General features: G+C 38.0%; 1 protein-coding gene across 1 annotated transcript in view; it reads right to left on the bottom strand.

Moving 5' to 3' along the window:
- Positions 1-16,393, bottom strand: part of SRPX (sushi repeat containing protein X-linked) — a 101,976-nt gene that overhangs the window by 28,309 nt on the left and 57,274 nt on the right. Inside the window, exons 3-4 of the mRNA XM_043995848.1 lie at positions 10,473-10,664; positions 9,885-10,061 (exon numbers count right to left, since the gene is read on the bottom strand). Coding sequence (XP_043851783.1) covers positions 9,885-10,061; positions 10,473-10,664 — 369 coding nt within the window. The remainder of the gene's footprint in view (positions 1-9,884; positions 10,062-10,472; positions 10,665-16,393) is intronic.

Raw genomic sequence — 16,393 nt, 5'->3', positions numbered from 1 at the left:
GTTCCATGAGAAATGATGAAATGGCCAGTTTCAGAGTACACTGAGAAGAACTCTATGAACTGATGCAGATCAAAGTGAGTAGAACTAGAAGAACAATTTATAGAATGATAACATTATAGAGAAAAACAATTCTGAAAGACTTTAAAACTTGGAGCAATGAAATAACAAACAAGTCTAAAAGAAGGAAAATGACCCCTTGACAGAGAGGTGATAAAGTTAAAAATGACATAGATTTTTAGACATGGCTAATGTGAAAATGTGTTTTTCTGGATTGTTGAGATGTATATTGAGAGACCGGAATTTTTAAGAGATTTGAAATTTTTATTTTGTTTTATTTTTTGTTTAATGAAGGGTAGGGAGCTGAGAGGAACAGAATAACAACAACAACAAAATACTTGCTACCTGAATTTTTTTTTTTACAATTTTAAGAAATCACCTCTCTCAACCACTTCATTTTACAGATGGGGAAACTGAGTCCCAGAGAAGCAATTTGCCTAAGGTTACACAAAAATTGAGAGAACCTAGATGTAAACCAAAGTAGGTAAGTGGCATGATAGCTGGTGTATTGGTAGTTAGTATATTAGACTTGTAATTAAGGAAATGGGAATTTAAATTCTGCTTCTGACATTTATTAGTTGTATGACCCTGCATAAATCACTCAATCTCTCTCAGCCTTGGCCTTTCCAGCTCTAGATCTATCAACCCGACTCCTTGCCCACTCCCCTATTAAACCTCCCTGCTTTTCGACTGTCTGATTTTTGTATTGCGATGTGCATTTGCCAAACATAACACAATCAAGACCTCAAGGTTTTCCAAAAACAATCTGCCACGCTCAGACATTTGCTTTCAGCTCCAATGATTTTTGCCTCACCAAATGAATCTCTGCAAATAGCAAGGTCAACCCCAGGCAAACTTCTGAAGGAGAAACATCATTTAACCCAACACCAGCAAGTCAATTGAAATGCTAAAGGATCCTCAATAGTTTTATTTAGCTTTAGACACCACCTCCTATGGGAAGCTCTTTCTGACCTCCTAGCTGATTAGCTCCAGCCCTCTTCAAATCAACTCATACTTATCTATCTGGGTCCAAATTCATTGTAAGTCATGACATCTGTCATGGTCCTCTTAGAGAAGGAAGGACAAACAACTTATCTATTTGTGTAAATGTTGTATCCCCACCTCTCCTTAGGAAATGTAAGCTCCTTGCAGGCAGAGGCCCTTTGGGGTTTTATCATTGCCTCTCTGACATCTCAGAGGTGTACCTCTTAGGTTCTTGATAAATACCTGTTAAATTAAATTCATTCTAGGGGAAGCTGGGTGGCACAGTGGTTAGAGCACTGGCCCTGGATTCAGGAGGACCTGAGTTCAGATCCGGCCTCAGACACTTAACAATTACTACCTGCGTGACCCTGGGCAAGTCACTTAACCCCAATTGCCTCACCAAAAAAAAAAAAAATTAAATTCATTCTACAACTGTCTTGAGGTCACAAAAGTACCATTTATTCTGGTTTTTAAGAAAGAAAGTGAGCACAAAGCAGTCTCTGAAATGAAGCCAATATGAGTCTTGCACAGTCCCAAGAACAATTAAATGTTTGTTCTGGATAAGTTTTGTTTTTTTAAAGGCACACTCACTTTTATTGCCTAAAGCTTTGTAATTTCTTTCAAAAAATTTTTTAATCTTTTTTGGCCTGGTATAAAATTACTGGTGTAAGGGAGGGCTGGGCTATATATCCAAAGTAGAGTTTCCAACCAAGTGCTCTTTTCCATCTTTGCTGCCTCATATTGTTCTATAAACCAAGGGCACACTTTGTGTAAGAGGATTAAGAATAGGGGAGGGTGAGGTGGGGTGACCCTAAGAAGCAATTCTTGCTGAAGCCTAGGTCTACTTTTAACTGACAGTGAAGATTGTAGCTGTTTGTCTGTTTTGATTTCTGAAATAACTGGGCATTTGTCTAAGCTGCCAAAAGTGCTCCTAAGTCTGTGTGTGGTTTGGATGAGGGAATTCATTTTAATTCGTAGCATTTTCAAATTATCCAGACCACAAGGCTGACCACCTCAGAGTACAAAGCTGGTCTCCTTTTTTTTCTCTCCACTTTGGAACTCAGAATGGTTGTGTCAAGATGCATTGTCCATGCTTTATTTGTGGAAACCTTGGCTCTATACACACAGCCATGATGTGTCAGCTCCCAAAATAGGTCCGGAGGCCCACAAAAAGAAAACAACTCTATTAGTCTAATTCCATATATTAAATTACAAAGAAACAAATAATTCCTTTGGGGAAGACAGGGATGATGGAATGGGGGAGTAGACACACTTCAGATATTTGGAGCAAAATCAGGGAGGAATATGCCTACCTACTTTTTCATTTTCCATACTTTCTCCAAGTGATTTTAATAATAATCATAATAGGCAGACTTTGTGTTCCAGATCCTTTCTTGATAGACTGAAAAAGCTTTGAGTTGAAAATCACCCTTCCCTTCTAAAATAGGGATTGCTCCTAAGTTCTCTTCCTTCCCTTGGTAGTCTTCCAAGGCCATCTGGTTAGTTTTAGGGCATGTTTGCTTGTGTTTTTAGAGCAATCAGCACTTTTCCCCCTTTATTCTGTGAGTTCTGGAAAGCTGAACAGGATTAAACCCAGAAATCCTTTTTGCCACCATTGGTGGGGCAGAAAACTTTCACAATCCACTCCCACCCACCCACCCTTTTTGCCTAAGAGGAGAGAGAATTCTCTACCACCTCCAGGATTTGTAGGAAGACTAGATTGCCCATCCAAAGGCAGAGCATAAAAATTGAAAGCTACTTCTAGGATGAGAGATGAAATGAAGGGAAAAAGGAGGCACTGTTTGAACCTGAACATCTGGCCTTCATTCACCTTTCTCAAGTGAGCTACACCTGAGAATGCTTGGCATTGAAAGCTCTTCTCAACCTGACCCCAACCTACCTTTCCAGACTTTGGAAAGACTCAGTCTCCTTTGTATATTGTATGTTCCAGTCAAACTGGCCTTCTTGTCATTCCTCACATATGACAGTCCATCTCCAGTCTCCATGACCATCCCCCATGCCTGAAATGCCTTCCCTCCTCACATCTATCTAGGGAATCCTTGTTGTTGTTATTGTTCACTCATGTCTGAATATCTGTGACCCTGTGCACCATACTGTCCGTGGGGTTTTCATGGAAAAGATACTAAAGTGGTTTGCCATTTCCTTCTCTAATGGATTAAGGCAGACAGATATTAAGTGACTTTCCCAGAGTCATACAACTAGTAAATCTTTGAGACCAGATTTGAACTCAGGTTCAAGTGCACTTTCTGCCTGAAGCCTTTCCTGATTACCCACTCTCTCAATCTAGTTGCTAGTTCCTTCCACCCTCCCCTTTCCCCATAAAGTTTTACCTTGCATTTATTTATTTTTTATAATTTTTAATGATTATATAATTATATCTCTCTAGATGGAATCATAAGCTCTTTGAATGAAGGGGCTAATTCATTTTTGTCTTTGTATCTCCAGAGCCCAGTACCTGGCACATAGTAGGTACTTATTAAATACTTTTTGTTTGAGAGGAACCATTCTACTTGTATCTACCACCAATGGCTTTTATTTAATCAGGAACAGAGAGATTTCATCAAGGGTCTATGATGTCATCAATGCAGGAACTTCCTCCATGAAGCTCACAGCCTCACTATGATTTCATAGATCCATTTGTGAGAACTGTTTGAGGCTCAGAGAGATTGTTCATGCTCACATAACTAGTAAGTAAGAGAGGCAGGATTTGAACCTAGCTCTTCCGAACCTCTCAAACCAGCATTCTGTCCACTATACCAAGCTGCCACTCTAGCAGTTTAAAATGATTCATGGAGAAAGGGAATCAAATATTTGTGCTTCTTCTAAAGAAAACCGTCCAAACTGTTCAATTAAATACCTGACAAATAGAGGCTGTGAAGGAAACTGAGTGATGGATCTGAGTGATGAATTGGGCCTGTCATGCCTGCTAAACTGAGACAGGAGGCAATGAAACAGGTTGCTTCCATGTGCTCGGGCTAGAGCTGTGACAGAAAGGGTCTGACCCTCACTTTGGGCCAAACCAATCAGCTGGCTGTGGGATCAAGGCCTCTGACTAATACTTCTGTGGCCAAAAGCTAACACTGCTGCTTGTCAGTCAGTCTAGGCACACCTCCCATGATCAGACTTAGACCTGGAAAGAATCAGAAGACAGTATCTAAGTGGTTGTAGTGAATAGAGTGCTGAGCCTGGAGTCAGGAAGACCTAAATTTAAATCCAGGTTCAGACATTTGTGTGACCCTGGACAAATCACCTAAATTCTGTCTACCTCAGTTTTCCTACCTGAAAATGGAGATAATAATAGTTCCTACCTCTTGTGAGGATCAAATGAGGTAATAAAGTCCTTAGAACAGTCAGTGCCTGGTATACAGTAAGCACATAATGCCTTGTTTCCTTCCTGCTATAGAATCCTAGATCTAGAGGTATCATATAGTCAAACCCCCTCATTTAATATACAAATTAACTGAGGGCCAGAGAAGTTAAATTATGTGTCCAAGGACACACTGAGGAAAGCCTCAGTGGTCATCCGATTCAAACTCCTCATTTTACAGATGAGATGACTAAGGCCCAAAGAAGTTGTCAGTCAATAAACATTTATCAAGCACCTACTATGTACCAGTCACTTTCCTAAGTACTGGAGACACAAAGAATGGCAAAAGACAGTCCTCATCCTCAAGAATGAGCATTCTAGGCATGGGGGGGTGTCAAGGAAAAATGGGAAATGGGCTTATCTTTTTCAAGGAATGTCAAGGAATTCAGAGTCATTGGATAAGTAAGGTGGAGGAGTAAAGTTTAAGAAGCCTGGAAAGATAGCTGGAGAGGAGACATGTAATAATGTAATGTAATAAGCACCCAACTGGAACAAAATCCTACCTCTGACATTTCCTTTGTTGTTGTTGTTCAGTTGTGTCCATCTCCTCATGACACCATTTGGGGTTTGGGGGGAAATATACCAGAGGGATTTGCCACTTCCTTCTCCAGCTCATTTTACAGAGGAGGAAACTGAAACAAACAGGGTTAAGGGACTTGCCCAAATGAAGTCATGAAGATGGGTCTTCCTGACACCAGGGCCACCACTCTATTCATTACCCCACCTAGCTGCCCTGTCATTTCCTAGCTATGTAATTAATGGGCAAATCACCTTACCTCCTCAGTCTCCAGGCAACTCTTTTAGACTGTAAGTTGCCAATGAATTGCTGATCCGAATTCTTAGAGGGAATTTACATTATGGGAGCTCCTCACATTCATGAAATTACAATTCCAGAACAAAAACAACAATAAAAAATTATTATTATTATTATTATTAATAATGAATAGAGTTTCTCAAATGTGGGCTTTGGGGAGGTTAGTATGTTGTGGGGACAGAGAAGAATAAAGAGAGTGTGGTTCAATTAAAAAGATCCCTGGGACTTCCCACTAGATGATAACATGAAATGTCATAAAGAGGTTCAGCTCCCCAGCATATATAAGCATCTAAAAAGGGGCACAAGATAGAATAATGATCATTACCCCACCTAGCTGCCCCTATGACCATCCTTTTATTAATAGCCTGCTGGCCTATTAATAGAATAAATTAACCAGAAACTATGTCTCTCATATTTTTAATTGGCACACAACCAACCACAGAGCTCTGACTATGGATAATGAAACTAACTGAAGCTCTGATCAAAAACACATCAGAGAGGGGCAGCTAGATGGTGAAGTGGATAGAGCACCAGCCCTGGAGTCAGGAGTACCTGAGTTCAAATCTGGCCTCGGACACTTAACACTTACTAGCTGTATGACCCTGGGCAAGTCACTTAACCCCAATTGCTTCACTAAAAAAAAAAACAAAAACAAAAAACACACACACATCAGAGGAAGTAGAAGACAGAGGATCCCAGGAAACAGAAGTCAGGATTAAATAGAGACTGGCCACTCCACACAAGAATATGGGAGGGGATGGAGACTAGCCCTGGCTTGAAGACTGAAATTAGGAACCAATCCGAAGTTGGAGAAAGAAAGGTTCAAGAAGTAAACCCTGGAGAAGAGAATAACTTCACAATGACTAAAAGCTGAATGTCAGAGGGGAGATAAAATGTGCTGACCACAAGGACTATAAGAATACCAAAGAAATGAAGCAAGAAGGGAAAAAAAGAACTATAAATTAAATAATAGCTGTGGAGGAAAGATTTAGAAAAATAAGAAATTATTAGAACAGAATGTGGAAAGTTTATTTAAGTAACAGATTCCTTGAAAATTAAAATAGACCAAAAAGAACTTAATGACTCCATAAGACAAGAAATGCTAGAACAAAAACAAAAGATTGGACAAATAGAAGAAAATGTAATGTATCTACTATCAAAAACAACTGGATTAGGAAATAGGTGAAAATAAGTTATATGAGAATCATCAGACATCCCCAGGACCAAATGGATTTACAAGTGAATTTTATAAAATATTCAAAGAACAACCAATTCTAATATCATATAAACTGTTTGCAGCCATAGGGAAAGAAGGAATTATTCCAAACCCATTGATACAAATGTGGTCTTGATACCTAAACTATAGAGAGACAATGGCAGAGAAACAAAACTATAAACCAATATGCCTAATGAACAGTGATATAAAATATTAAATACATATTTACAACTTACAATAACATATTAAAAATATTATACATTATGATTAAGTTGAAAAATACCAGGAATGCAGAGTTCATTCAATATAAGGAAAACTATTAACATATAATTGACCCTATTAAGGATAAAAATTATTTTAAAACACAATTATATCAATACATGTTGAAAAAGCTTTTGATAAAATCCAGTACCCACTTCTGTTAAAAATGCTGGAAAGCATAGGAATAAGTGGACCTTCCCTTAATGTGGTAAGTAGTATTTATTTAAATCTAAGAACCAATTTTATATATAATGGAGAAAGGCAAGAGGCCTTTTCTTTTTTCTTTCTTTTTTTTTTTTTTTTTTTAGTGAGGCAATTGGGGTTAAGTGACTTGCCCAGGGTCACATAGCTAGTAAGTGTTAAGTGTCTGAGGCCGGATTTGAACTCAGGTACTCCTGACTCCAGGTATGGTGCTCTATCCACTGTACCACCTAGCTGCCCCATGAGGCCTTTTCAATAAGATCAGGGAGAAAACAAGAATATCTATTATCACTATTATAATTTGATATAGTTCTAAAAATGTTAGCAGTAGCAATATGAAAAGAAAAAGAAACTGAGGGGATAAGAATAGGGAATTGGGAAGCAAAATTACTGTTTCTTACAGATGATATAATTCTCTATATGAAAAACCCAAAAGAATCAGCTAAAAATTATTTAAACAATAAACTCATCAATTCAGTTGCAGAACATAAAATAAAGCATCAGCCTTTCTGTATATTGCTAACCAAACTCAGCAGGAAGAGAGAGAAAGAGAAATTACATTTAAAATAACTACAAATGTACAAAATGCATATACAAAGAAACGATATAAAGACAACTGCAAACCACTCTAAAGAAATACATACCTAAGTAACTGGAGAAATATCAATTATTTATGGGCAAGCCATGCCAACATAATAAAAATTATAGTATTATTTAAGTCTCTACATATTAGATATTATGCTTATCAAACTATCAAAAATTACCAAGATAGAAAAAAATTTAAAAATTCATCTGAAGTAAAAAAAATGTTCAAGAATCTCTAAAAAAAATTATGAAAATCAGTGGGAAAGAAAGGGGGCGAGAAGTAACAAATCTCAAGTTATATTCCAAAGCAAAGCTCTTTTATAGTGGCCACACAAAAAAAAAGTTGATCAGATCCAAAACTAAAGAATGATTATCTGTAAGACCCTTACTATTGATATAAAAACTTACTATTTGACAAAAACTGTTGGGAAAACTGGAAATCATTCTGGCAGAAACTATGTTTAGACAAACATTTCATATCACATACCATCATACACTCCAAATGGATACATAACTTATAGGAAAGATTACATCATAAGTAAGAAAAAAAGGTAAGGAAATACCTTTTACAACTATGGATAGACAAATCATTAACTCAGAAAAAAAAGTCTTTGCAATAAGTTTCTCCAATGATCTCTGACATCCAACATATATAGGGAACTGAATCAAATACATAAGAAGAACTAATCTCCAATATATAAATGGATAAGGGATAGGAAGAGGCAATTCTAAAAAGAAAAAGAAGTTATTAATAACCATATGAAGAAATGCAACAAATTACAAACAACTCCAAGGTTCCACCACAAATCCATTAGATTGGAAAAGTTAACAAAAAAGAAAATAGCAATTGCTGGAGGATCTCTGGGGAAAAAGGCATGTTAAAGCACCCTTGCTCAATCTATGAAGTGGTCCTACAATTCTGGAAGGCAATTTAACTATACACAAAAAGTCACTAAATTATGCATACCTTTTGACCTAATAACATTATTAAACATATTTCCCAAAGAGGCCAAAGAAATATGAAAATATTCATAGCAGTAACTCTTGTGGGAGCAAAGAACTGGAAACTTAGACAATTTCTTTCAATTGAGAATGGCTGAACAAATTATAGTACGTGAATTGACATAGAATTCATTGCTCATTAAGAGATGACTAAGGGGACATTTTCAGAGAAACCTGGGAAGACTTGTGTGAAATGATGCAAAATAAAGTGAACAGAATTTTTTTAATGTACAATGACTACTATATCATACTGAAAAACAATTCTGAAAGACTTAGGAACTCTGATCAATGCAGTGTTGTTGTTTGTTTATTTGTCGTTGTTGTTGTTGTTCAGTTGTTTCTAATTATATCCAACTCTCTGTGACCCCATTTGGGGTTTTCTTGGCAAAGATCCTGGAATAATTTGCCATTTTCTTCTCCAGCTCATTTTACAGATGAGGAAACTAAGGCAAACAGTTAAGTGACTTGCCCAGGGTCACACAGTTAGTAAGTGTCTGAGGATAGATTTGAACTCACTAAGAGTAGTCTTCCTAACTCCAGGCCTGGCACTCTATCCACTTCACCTCCTCGATGCCCTGATCAGTGCAATGACCAACCACAACTCTAGAGGACTAATAAAGCATAGTTTTTACCTCTTGACACAAAGCTGATGAACAAGAGCTAAAGAATGAAGCAAACATTTTCAAATATGGCCAGTGCATGGACAGATTGTGTTTGAACATGCCAACTTATTACAGTGGAGAAGTTGTTTGGGGGAGTTTTGTGAGGTTCTGCTTGTTTTGTTTTGTTTTTGTTTTGGATGGGAGAGAATTGAGGAGGATAGAGAGGCTAGGATTATCAGTGCCAAAAAAGGAAAGAAAAGAATGACCATGAAGCATTTAAAGAAAATTCACAGAATAGATCAGAAGATGATTTAGAGGACAACATGACAAAATGAAGCAATGTGGAACTAAGGTGATGTATACTTTAAAAATGACAACAATGTAAGTGAGGCAAAGGATACAGCAATAGGCTTGGAGTCAACAGGAAAACCTGAGTTCAAATCCTACTGTAGATGCCTACTAGTTGTGTGACCCTGGCCAAGTAAGATACTTAACCTCAAAAAAGGGATTGGATTTATTAGCCTCTAAAGTTCCATCCGGTCCCAAATCTGATTTTTTTAATCCCAAACTATGCTTAATATGTTTTGTAGTTTCAAATACAGTCCTCTTTTCATTTATACATATGGAAATGTCTGTTTTTATTGGTGTTTGTCAAGAACAAAGTAATAAAAAATTATTAATTAAAATGAAAAGGTATCTAGGTGGGAAAGATTATTGCTTCTACACAAAGCATATCATGCCTGTGCTTTTCAGAAGATTGAAATGTCTTCTTACCAACACACATTGCTGGTCTGCCACTCCAAGACTTGTTGTCCATGCACACAACAGTGCGTTCTCCTTTCAGTGTGTATCCTGGGGTGCAATAGTACTCGCATCGGGAGTTAAAGTATGCACCATCTACACATTTAAATCCCCCATTTGCTGGCATAGAAAGGGTAGGACACCGCTTTTCTGGAAGAGAAAATCAGATGTGACTTATCTTTTCTTTTCTATCGAGTGATGTTTCTTATGCCTAAGAGTTCAACCAGTACACAGGTGAGACACTAGAACACAAGTCCAAATGGGAGGCTTAGATAAACCATGATGTTAATGACTTTTTCCCCCTTGAACATGAACCTTTTCTAGACAAATATCATGGTGTTTTCTTATCATAAACCACATTTGAATGGTATAATATACCTGTTTTATTCATACTCCAGCTTCTCTAGTCAAGGACAGGTTTTTTGTTTTGTTTTTGCAACCCAGTAGTGTTTATCAAAAGCCCCTAGTTACATACAAATACATCATGGAGGCAGACTGCATATAAATAAACACATAAAAGACAGAAGTCCCAAGGGATTCAAAAGGGGATAAATGACTCACGTTTACACAGAACCTTGTCTGACCACCTTTTGTTTGGCTGGCAAGTCAGTTGGGAAGAGCCGTGCAGCTCATAACCCTTTCGGCATCGAACATCACACCTTGTCCCCAAGACATTTTTGTAGTACCCTCCATGAGGTGCTCTGCAGTGCACATCACCATACTTGACTTTGATGGGAGAGCACCATGGAGTGTCTGGGAAAAACAGAAACAAAAGAGAGAAACACATGAAGAGAAGCTTTCTAAAATGTGCTGCTACCTCACGATTATTAATGAGCTCTCCCTCCTTGGGACTGCTAAGGGCACTCACTATTTACTGCCTAGCAGACTGTCAGCTCCTTGAAGGCAAGGACTGTTTCAATTTTTTTTTAATATTGTAGTTCCAGGACATGGCACAATTGCACATAGTAGGTGATTAATAAATGCTTTTCGAAATTAAATTGAAAAGTACTATTAGCAATATTTGCATGTTTTATTTTCCCCAATTAAAATGGAAGCTCTTTAAAAGCTTATATTTATGCAGATAAACCAAAATATCTTATGTACAAAGATAGAATAGTTAGAATAGTTTAGAATATTTAGACGTTAGAGTCACCTAATCTAACCTCCTCATTTTATATGTAAGGAACTTTCAGAGAGGTGAAGTATCTTTGTTCAACGTCACATAGATAGCAAGTGGCAGGGACAATATTCAAATATTGGGTCACAGAATCATGTATTTAAAGCTAGAAGGAACCTTAGAAACCATCAAGTCCTATACATTCATTTTACAGATGAAGAAACTGAGGCCTAGTGTGATGAAATGATTCATACAAGGTTATCTAGTAGGTAGGTATCAGAGTCAGGATTTGAACTCTACTCTTCCTGATTTCAATTCTGCCCCGCTGTCCATTATGACATATTAGCTCTAGCTCAGGCCTCCTCCCTTTAATTCCAGCACTATTCTCACCACCCAATCATATTTTTGTGCATGCTAGACAGTTCTGAGCACAACGTTAGGGCCAGAGCAGGCATCTGATGAACACTGGCTGGCTGAGAGACTTTGAGTTTATGTAAACTTCCTCTGAGAAAAAGGCCTTGTGGTAAACAGGAGGTTCGGCTTTCAGCTCATTCCAACAATGCCTTTGGCCTAACTTCGTTTAGAGCACTAGTGCTAGAGGCCATAAGTTTCCTCTAGGACTTTCCACCCCATGAGCTGCAGTGGAAACATGCTCCCCAAACGTCACAGAAGCAGGGACTTAGGGCTGGAAGGGGCAGGCTTTAGCAGTCATCTCCTTCAACACACCCACTTTAAAGAGGAGAAAAGGAAGGCTTGGGGAGCCAGTGATGTGCTCAGTATTACCCTGATACTAAGCTGCAGACTGGGAAGGTCACTGACAAATGAATACACTGGGTTGTTTCACCTTGGTTGCCCAAAGAGTCCAACTGACCATACAAAACCTCTGTCCCTGTGAGTTTCCTCAATTGATGGGGAATGGGGGAAGGGAGAGAACTAAACAATGTTAAATGTGAGCTGGAAAATCCCTCACTGGGGAACACACTGATTCCAAAGGATGTCCCTACCAGGGAAGAGGCCAAACCGCTCATATAAACCTGCTGACCTTTGCCTTTACTATACCATTTTTTTTTTTTTTGGCACTGAGAGCCTGAGCTTTCTAAGGTGTGGAGCAAGGGCGCCACCGTGTGGACAGTGAGTGTGTGGAGAATCAGTTTTCATTCAGGAATGTCCAGAGGGATTGGCTTTAACACACCTGCTCAGCAAGAGAAACCAACAACCTCGCATCACGTGTAGCATTTCCTTTAGTGGCATTAGTGACTTACCATTCCCCTCAGCAAACAGAGGCACCCCGTAAATATGCAAGTATTTATGCCTGTGTCCCAGAGTCAAGGCCAGTGATGAGTAATTGGACTTCCCTAATGGGAATGACAATCTCAGCACTTGAGGAAGAGCCAAGAGTTTGATTAAGCAAGACCATGGGCCTATAATGCAGGGTGGGTCCCCCCTCTCAGTGTCTACAGTCCCACACAAGGAAACTTTTGTGCCAAATGAGGAGCACATGGAGAAACCAGGGATGCTTAGCCTGGACGTGAGAACACTTTCAGGGGTTGTAATAGCTGTCTTCTAGTATCTGAAGATTAATTCTGTTCGATCCCATAAGGCCAAACTAGGAGCCATGGGGAGAATTTGCATGAAGGAAAATTTATATTTGATTTAAAAGCTTCCAAACAATTAGAGCTATTCAAAAGTGAAATCAGATGGAAAGTAGTATATATTTTTTTCTTCCTGAAGGACCTCAAGTAAATTCAGTATGACCTCAGGTATGTTGGAAGAAACTTTTTTTTTCCAGGTATGGACTAGCCCTAGATGGTCACCAAATCCTCAAATTCTGTGTTTCTGAAGTTTCACTCATTGTCCCTCTAAAGGTTCAATGTATTATATATATATATATATATATATATATATATACACACACACACATATATATGTATATATATGTGTGTGTGTATATGTATATGTATATATGTGTATGCATGTATGTGTATATATAGATATATGTGTGTGTGTTTATATACACACACACATTTAAAATATACCAGGTATAGAATTTGTAAAAAGCAACATGGCATGATAGAAAGATATCTGGTCTTGGAGTCAGGAAGGTCTTAGTTCAAATCCTCGGTGCCTCTGCCACATTTCGGATATATGACCAGGTCTCTTTACCTCTCTTTTTCCCAGAAACTAAAACTATAAATTACAAAAGAGTTGCTGAGGGGCAGCTAGGTGGCGCAGTAGATAGAGCATTGGCCTTGGATTCAGGAAGACCTGAGTTCAAATCCAGCCTCAGACACTTGACACTTACTAGCTGTGTGACCCTGGGCAAGTCACTTAACCCCAATTGCCTCACCAAAAAACAAAAAACAAACAAACAAAAGAGTTGCTGGGTTGTGTTAGTGGAGGGTGTTTCCACACCAGGAGTTCCCTCCATTGATGAAATCTAGACCCAAGGTAAAGTATAGAAAAAATGGCCTCTTTCTTTGCTATACATCTCAGTGTCTGATTGGATCAGAGCTTCCAGATGCTCTTTAGAAGTGACTTGATCATGCATGAACCCAAGAAAGTTTAAGTTCACATTCACCCAGACTGACTCTAATGAAGATTAGTGCATGTGCTAAATGTATTACTGAAAGGTACAGACTACCTCCTCTGGGAAGGCCCAGAAAGGAAAGGTCATTTCCGGATCACCAGCAGAGCTGTAGGTGCTAAGGTGAAGCTGCTGAAATTCCTCTTTGAAGTATCCAGAGAAACACTGAAGAAAGGATCTACCCATTTTCCTTATGTTCCCTTTGCTTGTTTAGCCCTTTTAATGGCTTCAAATAAATCAAATACGGTATTTGTGCCTGGCACATAGTAGGCCTTATATAAATGTTTATTCCTTTCTCTTTCTTCTGACCCTCCAGACAGAATAAATCAGTTTTTATATTCTGTCTTCTCCCTTTCTACAAATAATCTTAAAAGTTTTTAAAGGAAATCTTAAAATGGGCTATAAGGGGAAAAAATGGCCATTATAGGCAGGAACACCAGTATACTTCCTATTTTTAATTCATGTTATGATATATACACTTCTATTAAACTTCATATAAAATTATGTAGGAAGAAAAATGTATATAGTATGATGTTCTACATTTACCAAGATATATTAGCCCAGAGATCTTGATGCAATATGAACTTAGCAGATGTCATACTTTGGACATGCCTTCAGTCTCTCCTATCACTGATGGCAGCATAACATCCAAATGCAATGCTGTTTTTAGCATGCGCAAATAAACTTCTGTGTTCTTTTTACTGCTCAAAACTCAGATGTTATCAGATTGGCTTACTTTTTACAAGGCATATGATCTTTTGATATGTTACCAGCATTGCAATGACAGTAATTAGTGTTTCAGCTGAATGACTTGAATTCAATTTTTCAGACATATGCATTGGAATAAAGTGAATTGAGAGTGTATTTACATGAAGGTTAGAAAAACTTTCTTTTAAACAGCCATAACATTCAGAGATAAAGTTAGAAAAATTCCTTAGGCATCTCTATATTTTTTCTTGGTCAGTTTTTTTACGAGAAATGGTCAAATGAGCAAGACAGAAACTCTTTATATAAAGAGACAAATATACATAGTTACATGTGTGTGCATGTATATGTGTATATAAGTAGATATGTATTTGTATATAAGTATTTTACATACATACAAATACATATCTACTTATACACATATACAGTCATATATACTTACATATGTGTGTATATAAAATAAAAAGTGATTTCTGAGGTTAGTAGTATTCATTTGGACCAGTCTGCAGCACTAGTTCTATGCCATGTGATTTGATGTTCAGAATGATTACTCATATGAGATATGCTAAGGCTCTTGTTGTTGTTGTTTGTCCTTCATTCTAGAAAAGGACTGCAACATCAGGGTGATGTCATGAGTTGCACTGAATTGGATTTAAGTAAGGCAGGGCTGTGCAAGGTCACCAACCTCTCTCACCTCCAGAGTCAAATAGATCCAGTGGCAAGAAATACATTAGGATGACTGGAGATGGCTCCGGATATTTAAGGCAATTGGGGTTAAGTGACTTTCTCAGGATCACACAGCTGTTTGGTATCTGAAGTGAAATTTGAACTCAGGTCCTCTTGACTCCAGGGTCAGTGCTCTATCTACTGCACCACCTAGCTGCCCCAAGAGCTAAAGCTCTTAATCATGGAGGAAAGACAATTATTTTCACCCCATTGTATTTACTAAACACACAAGATGTGCACAAAATGTATTTCAAGTTTTCAATAACAAGGATTCCAATAACCACAAGGAAAGTTCTATTTTTAACACCTAACTAACAATAGCTATAATAACAACAACAAAAGGTTTTGGTTTTGACCTCTTAGTTAATTAGGAGATGCAGTTAACCAGAACAGTCCATCCATAGCCAAGCTTTCTGGATTCCCAGTACTTTCCTGGGTTTCACCTAGAGCCAAGCCACCATATTAAATCTGTCATGGACAAATGTTTGTGTATTTAACAGAGACAATTTTATGAAAAGAATAATATAAGGAAGGGTTTTTGTGTTGTTTTGTATCATATATTGACTTCATTGGGTTTAAGGAGTTTCCAATGAGGAAGCTCTCTCTACTAAAAAGGATAGACAAATATTCTCTAACTTATAACTGAGAGTTGCTAGGGGCATTGACTTGTTAAGTAATTTACACACAGATGAGGAAGAAACAGGATTTGAATCGAGGTTTTTCTGACTCTCCAAATCTCTATTTCCACTATGCCATACTTCCTCCCATAGTTGTTTAATTTTTTTTCCCAAAATGCACTTCAATTTATTGGAAAGCTTATGAAGCTCCAACTTGTGGGATTTTACTTGTTTCGGAGCTAGCATTAGCTACTCTAATACTCCCCAAACCTCAGATTTAGCAGAACAGTGCAATACACTGTCCGCTTGCCAAAAATGTGGACAGGTTCCCAAGGAAAAATGCCACAGTGGAACTCTGTTAACTAACTTTCCTCAAATTATTCCCAAAGGAGAGGAGACAGATTTCAGAATGTAAACATATACATTCTGTCTCTGTCCCAGGTCTCCCTGAAGTTTAAAAAAGCAAAACAAAACCAGCAAGCAATGCCATTTATCAAGCATACTTACCTGGTCCTGGTGTAAGGGGAAGGAGGATTTAGTAAGTTGGAACTGCCTGAATTGTTCCTCTAATTTGAGGAGAGTGTGGTTATTTATCAGGCTATATTTTTCCTGGGGAAGACACTTTCATTCATCATTTCAGGAGCTAAGATGGAACATAAGTTCCCCCAGGGCAAAAACTGTTTCATTTTTGTCTTTGTAACTCCAAAGCACACAGTGCCTGGCATACAGTAGG

This window comes from Dromiciops gliroides, chromosome 3 (genome assembly GCF_019393635.1).
Source record: "Dromiciops gliroides isolate mDroGli1 chromosome 3, mDroGli1.pri, whole genome shotgun sequence".
NCBI lineage: Eukaryota > Metazoa > Chordata > Mammalia > Microbiotheria > Microbiotheriidae > Dromiciops > Dromiciops gliroides.
The sequence above is the reverse complement of the archived record's forward strand: the minus strand, read 5'-3'. Positions and strand labels throughout refer to the sequence as shown.